The sequence below is a fragment of the Synchiropus splendidus genome, chromosome 9, assembly GCF_027744825.2.
Source record: "Synchiropus splendidus isolate RoL2022-P1 chromosome 9, RoL_Sspl_1.0, whole genome shotgun sequence".
NCBI lineage: Eukaryota > Metazoa > Chordata > Actinopteri > Syngnathiformes > Callionymidae > Synchiropus > Synchiropus splendidus.
The window spans coordinates 23,117,326-23,140,646 of NC_071342.1; the positions used below are offsets into that span (position 1 = coordinate 23,117,326).

Genomic DNA, 23,321 nt, shown 5'->3' on the forward strand with positions numbered 1-23,321 from the left:
AGGGTAAAATCATTCTGCAGATGGCTGCCACTCCTCCCTCATTCTTCTGCTTCACCTGATCCTTATGAGGCTCTTCATCTTTTGGTTAGAAGAATCCATGCTCACTGTCTTGATCAGAACATCCTGCTGCCATGCAATGCTGCAGCCTTTCTCCTCTGATCCTGAAGCTGAAGAGCTTCTTAGCTACCTATTAATGGTGCGCCTCCAGCCATGTCATTGAGGCTCGTGCTCAGGATTGGATTCACTTAGAACTAGTTTCACACTTGTAGAGCATTGTACTTCAACAGGACCAGTCATTCGTGCAATCTTCTTTGTTTGTTATCAAACATGTTTGTGATTCCAGGTTGGGAACTGACTTGTCACCACACTTGGCCACAGCTATGGACGGTCGCTAACTCGCTCACGCCACACAGTCAGTTGGTTCCAGTGATGGAGAAGGTTTGTGTGGACCAAAGCCTGTGCTGCACACTCATGGATGCCACTGTCTTCATGTGGGTTATTCTTGAATCAGGTGACTCGGCTCACGATCTGGACTCCAGCACATCTGCCGTTAGCTAGCGACGAGATTCACGGTGCGGAGTTAGCGTTAGGTGCCGTAGCAAGCTCACTTCACCTCAGCGTGTCGCGCCGCTGCACCATCAGGAGCTACAATCCGTAGATCATTCCTCGGCTCCCGTCACCACCTTCACGTTGCCTCAGGAGACCTGAACTGATGTTTTATAAACTGGAGTTTATCAACTACACCATGCTTCCTGCAGCGTCCTCTCACAATGCTAGCAGCTTGAGTAACTTCATGGATGTCTCATGCTAATTCTCTGGAGTGGAGCCCTTCAGTCTTGCTGCTCCTCACTCCTCCTTCAGCCCTCCATCACTCTTCCATCACTCCTTCATCAGAGTGCGACATGTTGCTAACAGCTAGCCTCAGTAGACCGTGTTTCACAATGACTTTTTTTGTGGTGCCGCTCAGTGACGTCATGCATTCACGAATAAACAACGTCACCGAGAGGAACAGATGAAGAAAAAAAAAACGTGTGAACCGCAGTGACCCCTCGCAGGACTGACGTCACGTGACCGTCCAACTCCCCCCTGAAACTTGTTTATTTTGGTTCGTTGTTTTGGTACCATCGTTAAACCAAACTATTTCAGGAGAGCTCGTTTCAACTTGGGCGCAGCGATCCAAGTGTGTGTTTGTGACTCCGCTTCGGCTGATGCTCATTCTAAATGTGTATTTTCACCTCCTGACTGAGGCTCGCGCTGCTCAAAACCGAGCCACGACGCGCGCGGGGTATCGATGAAGTGATCAGAAGCCCAAAGAAATAGGCCTGTGGAGGGAAGGAGGAGGCGGAGGACGGACGAGGAAGCCGCATGACAGTATTGGGTCGCGGCCCGCTGTATCGCTTCGCCTCCATTGACTCCGTCAGCAGCAGCAGCAGCATGGAGGCTCCGAGCCGCGACATCTAACACCGAGCAGCGGGAGGTGGCGGCCACCAGGACAGCGGGGGACAGCGCTCCGGAGGGATCGGCCACCGAGAGGGCCAAAGTGCGGTTGGTGTTCGGCGGCAGGAGCGGGGGGAAGCCCGCCGCGCTGAGCATGAAGCGGACGGCCGCGGCGTCCAGGCACAATGGCCTCGTCTCCCCGCTGGGGAACAACAACTCCGGGGCTTCCAGCATCGTCTCGCCGCCGCCGCCGCACGGAGCCTCCCCGGACATCGGAGCCGCCGGGGCGACGGAAGGCCTGCTGGATTTCTCCACAGGCCCGGGCATCAAGAGCGAACTGGTGTGCAAGTGGGTCGAGCGAAGTTCGCCCCGAGCTCGGCCGGGCCGGACCGTCTGCGAGCAAACTTTCGGCTCCATGCACGAGCTGGTGGAGCACGTCACCAGCGAGCACGTCGCGGCGGGACTGGAGAGCCTGAGTCACGTCTGCATGTGGGACGCGTGTCTGCGCGGAGGGAAGGCGTTCAAAGCCAAATACAAACTCATCAACCACATCCGCGTGCACACCGGGGAGAAGCCCTTCTCCTGCGCCTTCCCCAACTGCGGCAAGATGTTCGCCCGCTCCGAGAACCTCAAGATCCACACGCGCACGCACACGGGTAGGTCGCACACGCTGCTATTGTGCCCGTGAGAGCCGTGTCATCCTCCTCACAGCGGGAGCGGGGAGCCCTCCCGGGGAGAGCCGCCGCCAGGGGCCCGTTCCGCTCCGCGCTCGTGCCTCCTTCCCTGCTTCCTAGCCCCCTTGAGGACTCACTGGCCAGACGTGCAGCCTAGGAGTCATGCGAGGTGACAGGAAGCAGAGCAGCTGGAGGATGAGGACACGACAACACTCAGCCACGTAGATTCAATGTGATGGTTCGATGAGCTTTTAAATCGTCGTCCTCCTTTATTCATCACAAATTGTTTAACTGTGACAGTAAATAAGGTCCAATCCGAACGCTGAGCTACATCTCATAATACATTCATCTCACCGACACTGGCCATTAACGCTGTTGTTATTTGGCTTGGCCTGAACCTGACTATAGATAGAAATCAAGAAATGAATTCACAGTGAGGAACCGAGGGCCTCAACCGCAGCAGCTCCTTAGGAACACTTGGTTTTTGACTTGTCTTTGACATGTGACACGTGAACATCATCACCTTCAGGTTCTGAAACACAGAACTGATTCCTCAGTCGCGCGGCTGAGACGCTGATGGAGATGGTGAGCACAGTGGTGGACAGCATTTTGACTGACCAACTCACAAGGAAACATTTGCTTTGGTCCTCACAGTGAACCTGCTGACTTCAGCATGAATCTCTGTTCCCATGTTTGGTTGAGTTATGATGTCAGTTTCAGGGCAGCTCACTAGGATCAAAGATGAAAGAGTGAGTCAATGACAGCAGCTCAGCAGAGGAAGTGACTTCAGTTTTTCACCAGTGTCAGACGGACGATGGTCCTCCACTGGATGAGCGTGAGGGATGAGGTCACCCACCTTGCACTTCTGTTTTCAGAGATGGTGTTGTGTTTTTGGTGATAGATGCAGCGTGTAGTTGAGTGGCCAACATGCGTGCGTTTTTTTCCTGCGGGTTCTGCATTTCAAACAGTTTGGTCATGTGACTGCGCCGGTGTGTTTCAGGGGAGAAGCCGTTCCAGTGCGACTTCTGCGAGCGGCGTTTCGCCAACAGCAGCGACAGGAAGAAGCACTCGCAGGTGCACACGGCGTCCAAGCCCTACGACTGCAAGGCGCTGGGGTGCACCAAGTCCTACACCCACCCCAGCTCCCTGCGCAAGCACATGAAGATCCACGTCAAGTCCTCGCCTACCTCCGAGCCCGCCGACATGTACGACTCCCCGCCGCATCAGCACCAGGCCCCGCACCCGGCGCTCCTGGAGCCTCTGGATCTCAAGATGAGCCGCATGGCGCCCGCCTTCACGTCTCGGACCGGCAAGTTCCCGCTGCTGGACCTGAAGGCGGCCGGCGAGGCCGACCACAAGCTGCTGCTGCGGAGCGCCTCCCCGGCCACCATGCCGCTGGACCTCTCCCTGTCGGGCCTGAAGAGCCAGCTGGCCCAGCAGCAGCAGAGCAGCCGAGCCGCGCGGCGCAGTCAGCGCTGCGTCAACCCGGCGTTGCCTCACCTGTCGAACATTAAGGAGTGGTACGTCTGCACCAGGACTGCGGCGCCCGACTTCCCCCTGCTCCACCACGACCACATCAAATCAGAACCCAGTGACGATGAGGAGTACGGCACGTAGGAGCCGCTGCACGGCGGCCCGGCCGCGGGTCCATCTGATCCCGGCCAGAACAGGCGTTGTTGGTCCGACTCATGCTGGAGAAGTGACCTCAGACTCCATACCGAGCAGCAGAACTGTGATCAGACCGGTTCTGTCCCAGTTCAGACGGTGTTGGTGCACTAATCTCAACTAACACCAGGAAACCCATCGCAGGACCAGAACCAGTTCCAGAATCAAGGGCTCATTGAAACCAGGTCCAAACCAGCAGGTTCCACCTTCCATGTGGTTTGTAGACAAACACAAGACCACTGAGCGACCCCTGGTGTCTGGCTGCAGTAATATGGTCCGCCCCCTCTCACGGAGGGTCATAGGTCAAAGTTAGGAGAAACAGGAAGTGCCTGTGTTGAGGCGTGGCTCCAGATGTGAATGTAAACGGATACATTCAGGACCGGTTCTTAGATCGGGTCGGAGCTGATCTGTGAGCGGATCTTTCTCAACCTCTCCTCCGGATTTGCATCAAACGGTCGGGAAAGACATGATGACCAGCTGCTCAGTTAGGATGGCCCCGGAGTCAGTACCATTGTACTATGTCAGAGTAGTAGAGGAAAGTTCTGATGAGCATCGAGTTGTTTCAGTAAAGTTGAAAAACATTAAGCAGCAAAAAAAGCTACACATCAGAGCTTCTTTCTCTGCGCTGGTCATAATGTTTTGGCTGGTCTCCGTGGACTTAATATCGAAGTCAGAAAATGTCTTCCTAAGGTCCGCTCACATGATCCAGTGCAGAGGACGTGTGAAAATGACGAGCAGCTACTTTGTGTTGGTTTGTCGTCACTCGGTCAAGTTTGTGTTTCACTGCCAGCAGGTCTTCTGTTTCCTGATGTAAACACACGCACACGCTCGTTCTCCAGTGTTCATACTGTATTTCTGTGCGTGGATCGACTCTTGTGTTGTCTCGGAGCCCGACATGAGTAAAAATCCAATCAAAAGAGACTCAGGAATGTGCTGTGACTCGTCTCCATGGTAACCTTGGTGACGCCATACGAACATCACCAGACCGCGTGTTTACCTCGTCACTTCAAATATGAAACACATGTCGCCATTGAATAGTGGGTGTTCGGACGCTGAAGTTGACTGAGCTCCAGCAGGGGGCGCTGTGACCCCCACCCCACCCCCTTCACCGCGTCACACTGCCACACTTTATTTCGCTGAGGTTTTTGTGTTTAAGTGATATAGATAATTTTCCAGGTTCACGGACGGTCGTCCGGTGCGAGAACCTGCAGGTACAGTCGCCCACCGATGACGCCATACCGTGCTGTGTTGTCCCGGGATTTTTTTTTTTACTTTTTAATGTGACATGAAATGAAAGAAATTAAAATTGGAAGTGACATGTTGAACGGATTTTCACTATGCACGGAACACCTGTAAAATGAGAAGGACGAACTTGAGTATGACGTGCTCCTACCGCAGAGGACGATTTATCGTTGCAGAAAAATCGACCTTCTCTTCTGAAAAGACGTTTATGCGCCTATGACGTTTATTTTTAAACAGATTAAAACAGCGCGTTGGTGTTTGAGATTTTCCCAGATTGTGGTGTTACACGGATATTGAAGCGGGTTTTTCTGCAACGTTCCTTATTGCGCCGCAAATGCGTCACATGAACAATGTTCGTCTGTTTGTTAATGTCAACGCTTTATGTGCGGAAAACCCGCCCTAGAAACGCTCATTTGAAGTTTCAATTCATCGCAAAGCAAATGAATCCCCGCGCGACACGGCACGGTGTGACGTCATCAGCAGGCGGCAGCAGCCGGTCGCTCTTGTTCTGATCGTCACTCAGCATCTTGTATTAAACCGCAGCAGGAGAACTAACTCTGGTCCGTGCAAGTCTTTGTGCTGAAGCACGGCGGGTGGAGCGATGAGCTGGATCCAGGTGTTCTGTTTGTCAAGTAGCCTCAGGTGGAACGCTCATGTTGGTGTGGAGTAGCCAGAGGAGACCACGTGTCACTGCCATCAGGGAATCAGACAGTCACGGGAAGCTTCCTCCTCGTGGCTGACGTCAGCTGTTGACGCTTGCAGAAGAGAAGTCAAGGAACAAACGTTGCAGGAAAAAAAAAAAAAAAAAAAGCTTGAATAAACAAAATGCATTTTCCATCAAAAAGCGAGTGTTTCTGTTGGTGTGGTGTCGCCAGCCTTGTTGGTTGTGAGCAGGGATGAGTGAGTCCATGCTAGAAAAAGAATTTTATTGAGGCATGAACACGAGCAGAAGAAGGTCATGTGACCGTCGATGAATGTTTTCTGGAGTCAGCTCAGTCAAACATTTGGAGCACATTCATTCAGAAGTGGTTGACAGTCACATGACTTCATATCGGTCGAAGACAGAAGGCAGCGTGTTCTGTACAGTCCAGTGAGAGAGGCGCCGCCACATCATCCCACTCAGCAAAACTAATGAGCTACAAACACCAGAGGGAGGACGACGGCAGTGGTGGTCCATCTATGGAGAGCCACCACTGTCGCACCAGGACTGGACCGGTACCAGCAGCTCCGAGAAACTTCAGGTTCTGTCAGTGGTCTGTTGACAAGGGTCCGGAGAGGAGCCTGGGCACGCGCTAGTCCTACTCCAGCTCCACCAACAGGTCTCCTTCCCCGACCGTCTCCCCGGCTTTACAGTGGACGTGCTTCACCTGGGGACACACACACACACACACACACAAGTCGAGTCAAAGCCAGCTGAAGGTAGAGAGCGAAGGAGCCATCCACAACTTCATGTAAAACATCTGTAATGTGATGCTACTTCCTGAGTTACAGTCGGGCTGTAGTACTCTCTCTGATCGCTAGGTGGACCTGCAAGGCCTCAGACTGGGTGAGAAACCACGCCCACATGTTTGGTTTGAGCTGTGTTGACTAGAGGTGGTCAGTTTATGGCTGATAGATTTTTTTAACTAAACTACACACAAAACTCACTTTTTCAAATTATCACAGAAATCTATATAATAACAATAATATATATAACATCAATAACCTTAACAATGCTGCGACGTATTAATAAATATCGCCATCTATTTCTTTGCACTAAGGAGCACTTAAGGACAGGCAGCTGAACACTTCGGTCTCGGAGAGCAGCTGTTGGTCCACAACAATAACAAACCCCTTTATTAGCATTAATATCACCGGCGGTTGGCTCAGGCTAGCTGACGTCATTGCTGTGACGATGACATCACCGCCCTCTCAGGAGTACCTGGCGCTCCAGCAGGGCTCCTGACCTGTGAGGTGTGAGGTCAGCAGTCATGTGACAGGGAGGCTACCTTGGCCTGTTTGACGGCCGTCATGCTGTTCTGCATCTTCATGGCTTCGATGACACAGATCTCCTGGCCTTCCGCCACCTGCAGGGAACATGCGGTCAGACGGGTCCTCACAGAGGAGGCATCCACACTCCAGAGTTACCGTGTCTCCGGGCTTGACCGACACAGCCACCACTGTGCCCGGCATGGGTGAGCGCAGGATGCTGCTGGTGTCTTCTGGAACCTTCTCTGGCATGAAGGCGTTGAGCTGCGCAGCCAGTTTGGACAGAACCCGGACCTTGAACTGCAGAGACACATGCTTGTCAAGGGTCTGGGGACCAGTCGCGGGCGCCGTGTGACCTCACCGATGTCCCCAGGTACTGCAGCACAATGTCACCTGACGCCTCTCTGGACAGACACTGGAGGAGAGCAGTTATGTGACACGGCGTCGGGGGCAGTGCGCACAGACTTGTGTGTCACCTGCAACATTCTCTGAGTGCCGTTGATGTTGAGGGGCAACAGCGGAGACGCCAAGTTCCACTGTCCACTGACGTCCACTCGTCCTCCCTCCACCTCCACCTGGCCGCACGACAGAGCCGCTCTCACACAGGAGTCACAGACAAGTCAAGAACAGGCAGCGAAGAGGGAGGACTTACAGAAAAACCCTCTCCCGACCTTCGGACGGTCACGTCGTGTCTCTGCTCACCCAGCTCCACGCTCAGGTCCCAGCGAGTGCTGTCCACCGGGGTGGAGGAGATCCTGCAACACAAGCGTCCAGCGTCGAAGAAGAGGAAGAGGAGGAGGAAGAAAGCTGATCATTGGGCTTCTCTCAAGCACCAGGTGACTCAAACTCACCGAGTGGTGTATGTGTGTGTATCAATATTCTTGTGTGGACCAATCTTTGACAAGGCACTGATCTAATGAGGACATTCTGCTTTGTGAGGATGTTTTGGCCACACAGTTCCAGTTTGGTTCAGTGTGAGGGTGTGTTTTGGATTGGATTAGGTTTAGGGCAATAGGCCGGGGAAAGGGTGATGGCCATGAGAGGTCCTCACAAAGATAGAAATACCAATGTGTGTGTCTCATGCTGCTGTCAACGGTTCTCACAACAACATGCAGAGTCTCTCTGAAGTGAGTGTTTCAACAGTAACTTCCACTCTCCAGCAGAACCCTGTGGTTGCTCCACACACTCACTATCTTAACAGGCATAAAGCCCCATAGACGCGGCAGAGGATGCTAAACACGGTACAAACGTCGCCACACCTCAAGTCCCCCAGGAACCTCTGGGAACGCAGCTGCGCAGTGACATGGAGTGTGGTGGCGGCCGCCAGCAGCTCCCGCCGCAGCTCGGCGCTCAGCTGCAGACCCTTGAAGCCCTCGGGGTAAACCTCCGGGAGGAAGTTGGTGCTGATGTCGCCGGAGACGAAGCGGGGGTGAGTGATGATCTCCCTCAGGAGTGGGATGTTGTGTGTGACGCCTGCAGCGGGGGACACGTTCCGGTGAGAGCCGCTCCTCGGTCGCGAGCCGCTGCCCTACCTCTGATGACGTAATGGTCCAGTGCTTCCTCCATCTTGGCGAGGGCCTCTGCTCGCGTTGCCCCGTAGGTCACGAGCTGGAAAGCAAAAGGTCACGAACACCAGGTCCTTCTCTGAGTGGGAGCAACACATGGCTGTTAGTCACTGACCTTTGAGATCATCGGGTCGTAGTAGATGCTGATGTCACTTCCTTCTTGGATACCGCTATCGACCCGAACCTGAGCAGCAGCAGAAAGAAGAGACAGTGAGAGAAGGTCAGAGTTGAAGGTCGTTTGCCCTCCATAATAATCTGGACTCACATTGCTGAGGTCCAGTGGCTCCTGGTACTGAGACAGTCGGCCGATGGAGGGAAGCCCAAACGACTTGTAGGGGTCCTGCGAATCAGAGAAGATGAGCATCAGTCCTTGGCAGATCTCCAGTGAGGGGCCACACACACACGCACCTCGGCGTAGACCCGGCTCTCCACTGCCCAGCCGTTGATGGGGATGTCCTCCTGTTGGTGCTGGAGCTGGTAACCTTTGGCCACCCGGATCATCTGCTCCACCAGGTCCAGCCCTGTGATGCACTCTGTGATGGGGTGCTCCACCTGCAGCCTAGTGTTCATCTCCAGGAAGTAGAAGTTCTTCCTGGAGTCCACCAGAAACTCCACGGTCCCAGCAGAGGAGTACTGGACTGCTTTGGCCAGCTGGACCGCCTGCTCACCCATGGCCCTGCGGGTCTCCAGGTCCAGGAAGGTGCTGCGAGGACACACACCAGCTCCGTGAAGACAGCTTCACTGGCGGCAAGTAGGGATGGGCGATAATTTATCGTACACCATATACCGCCAAACACAATCTCCACTGTGACAATTCTGCATCTCTCTTCCGCGTCCCCATTAGGCTTCACTGATGGCGGACACACTCTTACAGGCAGCACTAATGCTACGAGCCGCCATCAGTTAGGGACCATCAACAAATTCTAAAGCGTTTAAGTATGAGTGAAATCTTCAATAAGGCCATGGAAAACAAGCATTTTAGGAGAGAGAAGGTTTTTCATCACACAAGACATGAAAACATCATGATCTGGAGAATAGAATATGACTAAATGATCATTTCTTCACCTGGTTTCTAATGTTTCTTCAGTAGCATCTAGGAAATGTGTCCAGACTGCTCCATAGTTCAAGTCAACTGTTCAGAGACATGAGCTACAGTAGACAGACGGCTCCATTTAACCCCTAAATAAAGCTGGCAGAGCAGCCTGTCAGACACCAGCGGCTTCTACCAGAGACCTGAAACATCGAGTTTCTCATCTCTGCACTTAGTTCACTATTATATCGAGACATCAACAAATCATGATGTTGGAGACAAACGGCAAGGACCAGACCCAAACATGGCGGTGCGAGTGAGGGAGACTGGACTAACCTCGGCGCCTCCTCCACCACCTTCTGGTTCCTCCTCTGGATGGAACACTCACGCTCATTGAGCCACAGAGCGTTTCCATGCTTGTCAGCCAACACCTGACGTAGAGAAGTGCAGCACTTTCACTGAACCCGCTCCCCAGTCACATGCTCAGCTGAAGGAGGAGCACCAGCCACTTACCTGGATTTCAATGTGTCTCGGGTTGTCGATGAACTTCTCAATGAGCAGCCGGTCGTCCCCAAAACTGGAGGCAGCCTCCTGGGACGAGAACCTAAACCCTTCTCTGCCACACCAGGACACAGGATGAGGATGAGCGTGACAGTTGGGTCACCACTGTTCTGAGTTCATCCTGTTCACGCCCAGCCTCAGTCAACAGAAATAAGTTTAATAACTCGACAGAGGTCACACCGTGGAGGTCACACACACACTCCAACCCCCTCCCCGCAGCCATGTCAATAGCAAATCCCCAATAAATATCAGAGAGAATGTCGACGAAAGATGGGCAGCCAGTGTCAAAAAGATCTGGAAAGATCCCTTAAACAACTATCAGGTGGCAGTTGAAGCAGAAGAAGGGCTTTAATAGGGAAAATTCCATTTCATGTGAACATGACATGTTTTGAATACGTGTGTCACCGCCCCTGCATCAGCACTTAGTTCAGAGCGTTTCAACAACTGACCCTGTTGCCCTTTTAGCATACACTTTATCCAGTGTGAAAACCACATCCTGTACATCAAGTGCACAGGAAATGGATGAAGTGCGCATTTTAAGGGGAAATGAAGTGAGGAACCCAGCATTTCACTTCATTTCAACAGTTCTCGATGGCATCTTTGCCCCAGCCTGCACCATCGGCTGTGCTTCAGTGATGTGTTTGAGTTTGTTTTCACGTGTGCGAGTCTGAAGGCAGCGGGATGAATAAAGACCTTCTATGAGGAGCTCAGAGCCCACCTGGCCTCGTCGTCGTTCCACGCGATCCTCATGCCCTTCCCCCCTCCTCCTGCCGAGGCCTTGATCATCACTGGGTAACCTGGCAACCACACAGTGTTGAAGCACTCGGTCAGAGAAGCGCCACCTACAACCACCAGCAGGGGACTCACCGATCTCCTGAGAAATCTTGACAGCGGCGTCAGCGCTCTGGAGGGCAGAGAAAGCAAGTCCAGTTGACAGAGGACCTGAATCACCAACGGTATTGGACCCTACTGAACACAGCAGTGTGTGTGTGTGTGTGTGTGTGTGTGTTTGCACAGACGTCTCTGACATGGAAACATTTGGGGGGAAAAAATGGCCTCACAGTACTTGACCAGCTCTGGAAGGAATCTATAAAGATCTGCCAACTAGCTCTGAAGGAAGCTGCACCAACGCATTAGTCCAAGTGAATAGCTCCAAGCCTAGAGCACTTTTCCAGGTCCAAGTCCTTAACAACACTTCCCACTCCACTTTCCCTGGATGAGTCCACGGAACTTACTGCACAGAGACTAATTCCTGACCTTTTTTGTGAAGGTCATCAGGATTAGAGAACAAATGACCCCGTCTGAACACTGTTCCTTCACAACTGCTGAGATCTCCACCCACTTCACCACCTTCCAAACTGCCTCACCAGACCGAGACCATCGCCCACGTGAAGCCAACCACATGCAGCCTCAGCCGCTGCTTAAAAAGAGACTTTTCATGTTGGGACCAGGACTTCTCAGATCCATGTTTAAACTTCCATTCTTAGGGCGGCTTCACACTGCGGGTTCTGTCTCGAGACAAAGCTCTTTCAGCTCAGAAGTCCCAGACGTGAACAGGGGTGACTTCCTGTGTTCCTGTGTAGTGACGGCGCCGGCTTTGACACACTCATGAGAACCTCATCAGAGTCACACTGTATTTCATGGTATGAGATGGAAACCAAATGAACTGTTCTGGAACGTGAACCCACCACCAGCAGGTGGCACAACACGGCTCATACCTCCACAACGCCGTCGAAGCCTGGGATGGTGTTGACCTTCGCCGCCTTGGCGATCAGCTTGCTCTCGATTTTGTCTCCCATGGCCTGGATAGCGTGAGTGTCGGGGCCAATGAAGGCTACGCCCTCGGCTGCCTGGCAACAACAGTCACAGAGCAGCTCTGACCAAGGTCTCACGGGTCAGACACTGGCAGGGAAAGACAGACACTCACCAGTCTCTTGGCAAATTCCTTGTTTTCAGACAGGAACCCATAGCCAGGGTGAACCTGCACAGAAGATGGCAACTTCAGTCTGAGGTTACGCATCACTAGACTGTCTTCAAAACATCACCCAGAGCGCTGACGTCCTGAGACAACTGGAGACTAGAGAGAACAACTTACAGCCTGAGCTCCAGTCCTCCGGATGGCGTCCATGATGGCGTCCATGTTGAGGTAGCTCTTGCTGGTGGGCGCCGGGCCCACACAGACCGCCTCGTCTGCCATTTTCACATGGACCTTCGCAGACAGAAAAGCACCAGCATGAGGTCGGCAGAAGCTTGTGACAAATGGTGTTTGAGAAGAAGCCTGACCGCGCTGGAGTCCACGTCGCTGTGGACCGCCACGGTCTGGATGCCCATCTTCCGGCATGTCTTGATGACCTGAGGAAGACGTCAGAGTCTGGGTTGAGTTCTTCAGAACCAATGCAGCACCTTCATCCTCAGCATGTTTTCAGACTCAATGTTCCCGGCCCATGACAGAGATAAGACGTTTATGTACAGAGGACAGGAGAGCGTCTCACCCTGCAGGCGATCTCCCCTCGGTTGGCGATGAGGATCTTATCGAACGTCTGTGGGGGGAAACACCGGATTATAAATGCAGTCAGTGACTCTTCTCTTCTACATCGCCACTACATGATGACGGTGAGATAGAGCGCAAGGATGTTTGTCATGTGATGGAGATGGAGAAGCAGAGGTGAGACCTGACTTACCTTCTCTTCTGACGCATGCACGGTGGAATACAGGCGGGTGCTGTGGGCGGGACATCTGCAGCGGACAGAGGAGCGCTGTGGAGCACAGAGACCGGGACTCACTGTCGAGTCAACGCGCTGCTCTTGTCCACCGGAGCGGACTCAACACGTTTCGCAAAGACTCATGAAACTGGTTTAAGCTTTATTTTCCACTTTCAACAAACCGAAGATGCTCGCTGTCAAACACCTGCGTGACGTCAGCAGGACTTGCTGCCCAGGAATTTTCTGTTTAACAGCACGATATTGAGCTCGCGAGCAACATGTTAACACGCGCGCGCCTGAGCGGAACAGCTCGAAAACAACACGAGAACACTTGAAACGGTCCGAGCTCCGGACATACGAGCCGCATCCGGCTGACAACAGAGCAGCTGAAACTTTGAGGTAATGTCAGCTGAGGACATCCTCGTCTGTACAGCGGACCGCGCAGAGCAAACACTCCCAAACACAAAAGAACATGGAGGCCGTTGTCCTGAGTGACAGGTGGCTCGACTCGGTGACTGTCCGCGCAGGGAAGGACTCACCTTGGCAGCAGAAAGCAGCCTGCTCAGTGACGTGAGAAGACTGTGCGCCGCCATGTTGACCAACGGCACCGTCCGCTAGCAAACGCTGTGACGTAACACGCCGTGTCTAAAAGACAGCCGATTGGTGGACCGGTAGGCGTCGACTAAAGCAGCACATTATACCGCGAAGGATTTCTGTCAGAAAAGACGCTCAACGGTTAATGACGTTTAGTTACCAAGTAGTTAAAAAGTATGGGTTGAACAGCTTTTTGAACGGAAGCACTGGATAGTGCAGTTGTTTAAGTACTCAAATGCTTACCGTCCCGACCTCTCAACTTAAGAGAGCTGAGACCTCGACTCAGCTTTTTGTGATTTATTAGTTACTTGTATTTTTTTATTCTTTTTTTTTGTTTATTGATTATGATTATTACTTTGTTTTGCTCATTGCTGGACAATGTACCAAAGCAGTTTCCAAGTTGGTGGGATCCTCACTGACCTGAACTCGTGAAATGGCACGATGGATAAGGGTCAGAACATCACTGAAGCCTGAAAAAAGGTCAGGTGGGCAATCAAACACTTCTTGAGCAAGTTGCAGGTCCTTTCTTCAGAATCTCACACCTCCATAGTCAGTATCGATTGTTATTGATTTTCCCATGGCCGGTGCAGAGAGTAGACAGGGACGGAGGGACGGAGAACCGGCAGATGAGAATGAGCGATGAATCACCTGTCATTTCAAATGCACCGCTCTTGGATTTATATTGTACGTTCCAATATTTTATTTATGTGTCAGTACATTCAATTAAACGGTTCGCAAAAGTCTTTCATTTTCAGACTCGGGATATCAAACTGACCTCTAGTGATCCTCAAGCACCAGCCCTTTTCTGTGCAAGGGAAAAGTGTCCCCTGATGAGCCCTGAAATTCTTGAGGAGTCCCTCCTCAGTTCCGCCCAAATGTACTTTGATGGGACATTTGAGTTTGTGTGAGGATCATGCCTGACCAGCACCGCAGAGCTGGCAATCCTCATGCCTCACTGTAAAATGCATTAAATCAAAAACTTACGCCAGACCCCAACCGACAACCTTTCATTCCATAAGGATGTGCTCTGACCACTGTGTCACCCCAAAGTGCATTGAAGTTTGGTATTTGATTATTTCAGTGATGAACCGACCAAACAATATTTCTCAGATTCAGGAGACTTTTAGAGGAAATGACCGTCCCACTTATCGGCACAGTCAACAGTCATTATGAAAACCTGTCCACGGCTCTGAAGTCAGAGCCTCCCTCATTCTCTGCTTATACCACCTGTTACAGTGTTTAATAAAGTCTGGTTTCTCTTGAACTCAACTGACTTGAAATAACTCCAACAGTGGCTGGAGTTAATTACATAAAAATGTACACTTCACCCAGTACCTTTCCAGTCACACTCTGGGAAGAAACCAGAGCTCAAGGAAAACATATGAAGTCCAGACAACTGGATATAACACCCAGACCTTCCTATCGAGCAAAGTTAACAACAAGCCTGTGTTTAACTTCAGCGCAAAGTTGTCCACGCAACCTGAGGACCTCAAATGAGAAACAACTCCTCAGACTTCAGCCACAGAACATGGTCTTCATGACCAACCCAAATAAGAAGCGACGCCAGCTACATGGTGAGGATATTATTGCGACTACAAGTTAAAATAAATCTCTGATCACACGCTACAGTCAGAATAAAAATGACAAGCTCATGTACATGGTCACAACAGAAATGCTTCAGGCACACGGAGGAGGGTCGTCCAAGTCTCTGCAAATGAGAAGCCACGACCGGAGCAGGCAGCTGCGGCGCTGCAGGACAGACTTATAAATAAATGTCAAGAGTCTGTGGAGGCTGCGTCCTCAGTCCACCTTCACCACACTGTAGATCTTGGTGACGAACCAAAAGCAGGCGAAGAAGCCGATCGTACCTAAGACAAAGACATAAATGTGAAATCATCATCTTCATCTTCATCATCAGTGATGTCACACTTAATTTCTTCTGCTTCCATCTCTGATCCATGTTTCCTTTCTTTCAACTATATTATTACAGTTTCTTTCTTCTGGTTTTGGTAGTTTTCATTGCGCCACTGGTGGTCCAGAAAGATCCTGGACCAGCGGGTGCTCCAGGCCCTTGATGTGGTTCCTTTGGTGACCATCTTCCCCAAGCCTTAACTGTTTTTCATGATTTACTTATGGAAGATGTGCTAGCTTCAGAGTCAGCCTCATCTCCATCTCCTCTTTTATGGGGGGATACCTCATCGAGATTTTTATACAAAAAAAAGGCAAAAAAACCCAGAAAATAATGCAAATTTTTAAAAATTGTTTTGATGCTCAGTTAAAAAAAAACCTTTGAATTCGAAAATACAATTTGAAACAGAAAAAAACTATATATGACCAACTTATTATCAAATTATTAATGTTCATGCTGTATTGAAAGCTTTTTAAAACACTATGTAAATCTTTTCTTGTATCAAAGCCTAATAATCAAAACATAATTTTTCGGAATTAATTGTTTTAAATTTGTATTCAAATCTCGATGGCAGAGATACCCCTCCATACTCTTTGCTGCTCCGTGTGGGGGTGACTGTTCCTGCACAGGTGTCTTGGAGGTCGGACTCAGGGTTCACTATTGTTCAGCTCCAATGCTTTGCCAAGTGACCATGGTGTTATGGTGAGTCAATGTTTCAAATCTTCAAGCATCGTTTCCTCCATCACAGATGAGCCCTGCTGTGAATACGTGAGGAGAGAACCTGACAGGACAGAAACTCACCTGTGAACAGGAAGAAGATGAGCGCCATGATCATGGTGTAGCCAAAGTAAAGGATGGTGCTGGCTAACCCGGTGATCTGCAGCTTCGAGAAGAAGTAGTGAACGGCGTACACCAGGAAGTAGACAGCCGTGAAGCCGCTGGTCAGGAAGGAGCGCCACTGCCAGTGATAGTCCTGCAGCAGAGCGGGTCATGTTAGAGGGGCCAAGCTCAATATTCAACGGCTCAACATTCTCACTGTGCACCAATTGTTATCAGGGAAGTACAGATTGGTTTTGTGATGTTCACCTGTGGAACCTTCTGGAGGTAAAACACAGACTGCAGAACGAGTTCTAAGTCAAACAGTTGGCCCCAGGCACCTCACCTCAGCACACAGATGGAAGTAGCAGAGCAGGATAGTGGCCTCGGAGCAGGTGATGACGAGGATGATGAAGACCAAAAAGAGGAAGCCGAACATGTAGTACATCTGGTGGGACCTGTGGAGACACGTCAGGGGTGAGGGAGCTGAGGCAAACAGGAAGCAGGACGACTGGGTTCTCGCAAATTCTCCACTAAACTAAAGAGAGGAGAACAGCAGACCAGACTCCTTATATTTTTCAAACATATTTAACACTATTGTTTGACAGTTTGATGGCTCCTTTAAAGTTCAAAGGAGGAACCATTTCTGCACTAGAAGGCTGCTCCTTATCTAAAGAAAAATCTTTCTGAAACATTACTAGACACATTTTTGGGATTCAAGTTGCAAAAAAAAATCACAGCAACTTTAATAAATGTGTACAATGGAGAAGAAATACATGATACTGTAAGAACGCTGTATGGTGAGGAGTGGCTGAACACCACCACATGTGCTGGTAACGCAACAATGCCAATGCAATTTATATCTTATCATCAGTCTGTTTTGTGCTCTCTAACACTCAAGATGAAACTTGTACTCACAGATCGACCCTCAGGCACGAGCTGATAACTTCACACAACCTGTGCGTCCTGTTTTCACATTGGGTTTGATAAATCAAGTTTTCCACCGTCAATTTTGTGGCAAACGACACAGAGCATCCGCCAGATGCCCATTAGCTTCTCGTTTGGCCCGGTCTTCTTTATCCTCGCTCGCCGTCACTTGTCACTTTTCCCCACAAGTTATGAGCACTTATGTTATGGTGTCCATCAGTTATCTTCAGCTACAGAGTTAGACGCCGCCAATGCTGGAGGGCATGTCCATTACAACTCCAACTAGCTTGATCAAGTTGTAAGTTAGCTAGCTGAGCGCTTCACACGCTAATGATCAACACTAAACTTGTGTCACGTATAATTCCAGGTCAAACTGTTTATAACTCAGTTTCAATGACGGTATAACACCAGTCTTCCCGCAGCCTACACTACACAGGCTGGCTTTTATTTCTGACCGGAGTTAACGCTTAGCTTCACAGTGTCCAGGGATGTGGTGGATGAAACACTGCTCATTGAGATGGTGGTTGTGGGAAAAGCGATTGAAGCTGCAGGAGAAAATACACTGCCAATAGTAGCGGGGGCAGCAATAGTGTTCACGGCCCCACAAAGAACAACAATTCTCACCAGTAGATCAGATAAACTTGTGTAAACGTTATGTAATTTGGTGTAACTGGTGCCTGGTGATGCCATAATATGCAAATTAGATGAGTGAATTCAGTCCCACGGCAAAGTTTGGGTCACACTGAAGACGTTTCTGTAGCTTTGGCCCATTGAAATAGTGAGATCAAAGTGGAACACTTCATTGAATAAAGCTCCGGCTCCTAATAGGTTCAGACTGTCAATGCCTGGTTAAGTGAAAGAACCTCGGTCCTGATTAACAGCGTCACCTCCACTTCTCTCTCATGTGTGGGTTCCTCACCAGATGGAGTTCAATATGAAGAACAGCTGGATGAAGATGCATCCGAAGGGTAGTATTCCTCCCATGACGATTCCAGGGAAAGGCTTGGTGTAGAAGGACTGCTCAGGAATCTGTCGAGGGATCTGATTGGTCCGCACCGGGTGTTCGATGCCCTGAGAACACACAGGGTCAGGTGAAGCAGCCGACAGGAAGCTGACATCACCAACACCCAGCATGCACTCACCGCCTTCTTGAAGCCAAAGTACGCTCCAACGAACGTCAGCGGCACTGAGATGCAGAACCACAGAGCCAAGATGGCGACCAGAGTCCCAAAGGGCATCGCGGCTGAAGAGCCCTCGCCCCAGAGGATCAGGTTCATCACAAAGAAATCAGCAAAGACCACCCTGAAAGAAGACAGGAAGCTCCACTGACAGCCACTTTTGCCAGCGAGAAAGGACGGGAGAAGGCCACTGACCCTGGACAGAGGAACGCCGTGAGAAGGACGTTGGTCTTCCATTTCTCTCCTCCGAAAGCTGAAACAAAGAAGCCATCATCAGAGAATGGCAGAGAAGCATCCATGACATCTACAAAATAAACTTCTGACCAACTAGTTATTATGGTGAAGTTCTTACATTTGTAGAGGCGAGCAGCCACGTAACCCGCCGGAGTCCCCAGGAGAACCCAGAGAACCACTGCACAGGTCATCAGAGCGCCGCGGTTGGCCGGCGAGAGAAAGCCAAGACAGGCGAGGACTGCAGCCAGGAGGCGCACATGAGGAGGAGAATTCAACAGGCATTTGCACACCGTCATGACATTTGCTACAGACTGGTCGAGGACACTGTCAGCGACTCTTTCACCAAACAGGAGACAGAACTGGTCTAGTGACGCCGATGTTTGAACAGCAGAGGAGAGGACTCACAGAGCGTGGCAAAGGTCATGATGAAGATCTGAGTTCCAGAACCAATGAAGACAGACAGCAGCATTCCTTTCCTGGGAGGTCGGAACACGTCTCCATGAACGAGCTTCCAGCCAAACTCCTCCTGAGCATCCTCCTGCAGCACAAGAGCCGGGAAACTCACCTTACTGGCGCAGAGGTCGGTGTGGACAGATGGAGAGGCTGATAGCTAACGCTAGCAGAACATAAATAAAAACAGGACTGCAGCAAAGAAAGAAGTCTACCACTAGAGAAGAGGACCGGTTGGGATAAAAGTCAGCTGCCGCTCACCACAGAGTCCATCTGGTTGTATCTGGCGATGTCCTTGTGCAGCGTCCTCAACATGATCATGGCGACCATCCCGGACAGGAAGAGTACAATCACCAGAGAGTTCATGATGCTGAGGAAACACGGAGGAGATGTTTACTGAAGAGTTCTGACCTTCCCATCTGTTCAGCCAAACACGTCAGTCACCTGAACCACTGGATGTTGGTGTGAGGCATCGACTCCAGGATGTAGTCCCACCTGGAAGCCCAACGGATCTTCTTGTCTTCCTGTAGATACACACACTCTTCATCCTCAGATCTTCACCAGAGCCATCACGAAAGACAACTCAAGCCACCCACCACAAAGTTGACGGAGTACGTGTATTGGATCTTGAACTGGCCCGAGTGCTTGTTCTTGAGAAATTTAGGGCCCCCAGAGCAGTTGGGGGTGTCGTCGCTGGGGTGCTCGTAGCTGCAGCAGAGAGGAGTATGGAGGATGTGAAACCCGGTGTTGCACCAGTCGAGCTTGGGCACACACAAATCAGAAACCTTTTGGGTTCAATTTTGGCTGCCACCAGTCGAGCTCCAAGCTGCTCATGCTCCACCACATGGTAGTAGATGGTGATGTCCACGTGGTTGAAGATGTAGAAGGCATCATGCTCGCTGAAGTTGGGCTGGAGAGGAAAGTACCACATGATGTTCATGTGTGGGATCAAGCAGTGTGTGTGTGCGTTCTTAGCAACTATTCAAACAGTTTCTGCTCAACTGTTTTCAGCTGGATCAGAGACAAAGACATTCAAGTTTCTCACGTTGACCACGCAGGCGTCTTTGTGTAGCCCTGCTTCAGTGACGTAGCATCCGATGGGAAATCCAGGATTACAGAACTTCTGTTCATCCTCGACGTCGTAGCACCAGGTCACAGGCATGTTGTCCACAATCCTGCCAACACAGATCGCCACCTGTGACACTCGAATCCAACGGTGAGCAGCGTGGATTCAACGTACCAGTGATGTTGGTAGTTGAGCAACATTCCGTTCTTCAGGAAGTCCAGTTTCCCTTTGTCCACCAAGTTTTTTGTATCGTATGTCTTGATACAAACCTTCTGACAGACGGCAGGTTTGTTGAAGTCAAACTGACAAAGAGAACACAAGTCCTTAGAGTACAGCAGTGGCGCGTGGCACAAGCTAAAAATCCATTTATTTTGGGGAAAAAAAACCCACTAATATATCTCACAAAAACGACATTATTGGGAATCTCTCTTTGGACACTGCATCATGCAGACCAAGTCCATACGTTTCTAACAACTGGAGCTGGTACCACGACAAAGAGAAAGAGCTTGTTACCTTGTATGGTGAAGGCTCAATCCTCTCGCCGAACAGAACTTGACCTAGATTCTCAGACGGCCGCTTGGACTTTTGTTCCGAGCAGAAATCAAACCTGCAGAATAATAACAATAAAGGTATCAGCTTGAAGAGTGTGACTTTGTAGAGTAACATTTTGACCATGCTGAAAGAAAAGGACCTTCAAACTAACTGAGGCATGTGTATGACTACTAGACTAGTATTACTTTTTATTTGCATCATTTTTTTTATTTGCATTTTCCCTGTAATTCATTTTCACTGAGACAATCATTTTCTTTTTCGTTCATGACTGACCTTTATACGGTCAGCTTCATATTTCAGTTATTCAATATTCAATATTTTGTTCTGTTTAGATTTTTAAATATGAAGCAGCTGTGTGAAGCAATCTAATAAAGCAACTCAACCCCCAGGAAGGCTTTCAAACACATGCTCACTACTCACGCTGTGTACTCATAAGGCAGAACCGACTCCACGGAGTCCAGTCTGTTGACAAACAGCTCAATGGTCGTCTGCAGGAGAGAGAAAAAAGGCAACAATGAAAATGAACAGACACATTTTGATGTCAACACTTTGAACCAACAGGTCAGAAGGAGTTGCACTGTCTTGGTAGCTCTAAAGAAGGACTATAACACAGTTCCTAAAGAGGAATTGAAGTCGGGAGCATCAGAGAAGTATGTGCAGGACATGTATGAGGAGGCCAGTGAGACAATGGTGAGGTGTGCCATAGGGCTTCAAGGTGAGAGTAGGATTACATCGGGGACAAGCTCTGGCCCCTGCTGGCTCGCTTGTTTTGGACAGACAAAGTGAGGGAGGCGTCTCCTTGGACCATGATGCTTATCAATACGTAGTGAGATTAAACATGAGTTGCGAATACAAGCAGCAGGGAAGAGGAAGGAAGCTCAGTAGAACCAAGAGAGAGAGAGGCAGGAGGAGGAGCGAAGATGAGGAAGCAGTTAGTGAAAACAAATGAGTCAAAGTCAGTCATACAGCATGATGGACACAGGAGAGGTGAAGAGAAGAGGGCAGGCGGGTGAAAGAACGGGCGGAGATGAGGGTGAGGCAAGTGAGTGAAAGGGACGCACTATAGTCGGGACGCACTATAGTCGTGAGACCTGCCATAACGTATGGTTAGTGGCTCTGACACAGAGAGAGCGGCACATGCCCAGGTTGACTGGCAGCGAATAGACAAGAGCAACTGGGTGACAACCATCGAGGTTCATGGATCTGAGGTGTGACTTGGGAGGATGACCACGATAGGTGCAGTTGGAGGAGGCTGACTTTGATGTGCCGAGAGAAGACGGTTACACTTAATGGAGCGGAACCTCTGGAACAAGACGCGCGCTCGTTGATAAGAAGTTGAGAGCGGTGGCGGACATTGACGTCGCCTTTCTTTCTTAGTAAATACACGCGGCCGGAGCTTAGTTCTACTCTACTTGTGGCATCGAACACTCACTTCACGATCGAACACGAGCTCCCACTAACACGGACAAACTTAGAGACACCAAAACAGTTAGCCTGCTAGCAGCCGAGCATATTAGCATCTGAAGTGTTTGTTTACCTACGTTTAGTTTAATTTTTCGACGTCCATGTTTGACGCGAAGAGTAACGCGTTTTTAAACCAACATTCGCTGTGCATCTGAGGCGGCAGAGTAGCTGTCGAGTTGTGGTCGTTTTGCTCGGGACGTGTCCTGTTTACCTTGCAGTCCGGTACCTGGTCCTTCCCGGGCTCGCAGAAACTGACCGGGACCAGACCCGGGAGGTAGAAGCCGGTGGCGGCGGCCAGCAGAGCAGCTCCGAGGAGCCACTGGAACATGTTGAGCCCGCAGAGCAGAAGACTCCTGACAGCTGTGACACACAGGGAGGGTGAAGCTTCCCTCTCACTCACACACGCAGCCACACCATCAGCAGCAACATCCGCCCGCTGGAGACACGTCACAACCGGAAGTCCTGTTGTTGTTTTTTCTTTCTCGAGCTTTATTAGCACCGAAGACGTTAACATAACGGGATGAAGCGTCAACCGTTAACTATATATTAAACAAACAACTCCGAACTATTACATACATATGTACGTGCGAACTGTTTTCCTCTCTTACCTTTGCGTTTGGGTCAGGTGAAGATCTTTTTCTACTTTTTTTTCTTAATTTTTCATAATCGAGAAGAAAATATATGATGAAACGTTGTGTCGTTCTACATTTTTTTTTGAGAATGAATCATTTATAAGACTGAATTACTCACATCACGTGTGAAGTGTTAAGTCTTGTTTATTTCTAATGGTACTTAGAGAAGAATAAGAATAAACGAGTTCAGGATTTACACGTGGAGATAAGTCAACTATAAATGCAAATTCTGCACAACAGCATTGGTAATGATGAGAGGAATTCGGATTAAAGGAGTGTTTAATTCGGAACTACACACCATGGTGCTAACTGAGATCCTGAAATGAATCCAGTCTTTGTGTTTTACTTTGATCTCATAGCTACTTTTGTTTGACAAGAAACAAAGCTGTAACTTGGACAATCAATCCCTCATAAAGAAACATCAGTTTGTTCATAACCCACATGCAGGCCTGCTTATTGTGCTCCTGAGAAAGTCTTGTGTCAGGTGGACACCTGGAGGACCAACAGCTTCAGTGTGTCGAGCAGGAACTCAAACTGATACGTTCTGGTCTTCTGAGGCACAAACTGGTTCTGGTGGTCACCTGACATCAAGGCGGCACTGTTTGAGCCTTGGACTTGCTGTTCCCCATTAGAACGCCGCACACACAGCAGTCAA

The 23,321-nt window shown here is 50.1% G+C and overlaps 3 protein-coding genes across 5 annotated transcripts; 1 reads left to right on the forward strand and 2 right to left on the reverse strand.

Moving 5' to 3' along the window:
* The first annotated feature begins 1,399 nt into the window (after positions 1–1,399).
* On the forward strand, positions 1,400–6,188 carry LOC128764516 (zinc finger protein ZIC 4-like). Its single transcript, XM_053874285.1, has 2 exons — positions 1,400–2,093; positions 3,112–6,188. The coding sequence occupies exons 1-2, from the start codon at positions 1,592–1,594 to the stop codon at positions 3,726–3,728; spliced, it is 1,119 nt and encodes a 372-aa protein (XP_053730260.1). The 5' UTR covers positions 1,400–1,591; the 3' UTR covers positions 3,729–6,188.
* pcca (propionyl-CoA carboxylase subunit alpha) lies at positions 5,917–13,513 on the reverse strand. Its single transcript, XM_053874281.1, has 22 exons — positions 13,384–13,513; positions 12,824–12,898; positions 12,635–12,682; positions 12,426–12,494; positions 12,238–12,351; positions 12,070–12,123; positions 11,861–11,992; positions 11,010–11,046; positions 10,861–10,939; positions 10,095–10,197; positions 9,918–10,012; positions 8,960–9,254; positions 8,817–8,891; positions 8,667–8,735; positions 8,519–8,594; positions 8,246–8,459; positions 7,639–7,741; positions 7,463–7,561; positions 7,348–7,401; positions 7,146–7,286; positions 7,007–7,084; positions 5,917–6,385 (listed from the first exon to the last, which is right to left on the reverse strand). Exons 1-22 carry the CDS (start codon positions 13,435–13,437, stop codon positions 6,317–6,319), a joined length of 2,133 nt encoding a protein of 710 aa, XP_053730256.1. The 5' UTR covers positions 13,438–13,513; the 3' UTR covers positions 5,917–6,316.
* A 628-nt stretch (positions 13,514–14,141) lies between these two features.
* On the reverse strand, positions 14,142–23,269 carry tm9sf2 (transmembrane 9 superfamily member 2). Of its 3 annotated transcripts, none has more exons than XM_053874284.1 (18): positions 23,116–23,269; positions 22,246–22,394; positions 20,991–21,058; positions 20,532–20,625; positions 20,193–20,320; positions 19,998–20,127; positions 19,738–19,862; positions 19,549–19,660; positions 19,397–19,476; positions 19,214–19,322; positions 18,908–19,040; positions 18,621–18,740; positions 18,464–18,521; positions 18,233–18,392; positions 18,010–18,161; positions 16,510–16,621; positions 16,149–16,320; positions 14,142–15,306 (listed from the first exon to the last, which is right to left on the reverse strand). In XM_053874284.1, exons 2-18 carry the CDS (start codon positions 22,360–22,362, stop codon positions 15,239–15,241), a joined length of 1,938 nt encoding a protein of 645 aa, XP_053730259.1. In that variant the 5' UTR covers positions 22,363–22,394; positions 23,116–23,269; the 3' UTR covers positions 14,142–15,238. The 3 variants fall into 3 exon arrangements, with proteins under 3 accessions (XP_053730259.1, XP_053730258.1, XP_053730257.1); XM_053874283.1 differs by lacking the exon at positions 23,116–23,269 and adding an exon at positions 22,643–22,851; XM_053874282.1 differs by lacking the exon at positions 23,116–23,269 and having other exon boundaries at positions 22,246–22,482.
* Positions 23,270–23,321: the final 52 nt, after the last annotated feature.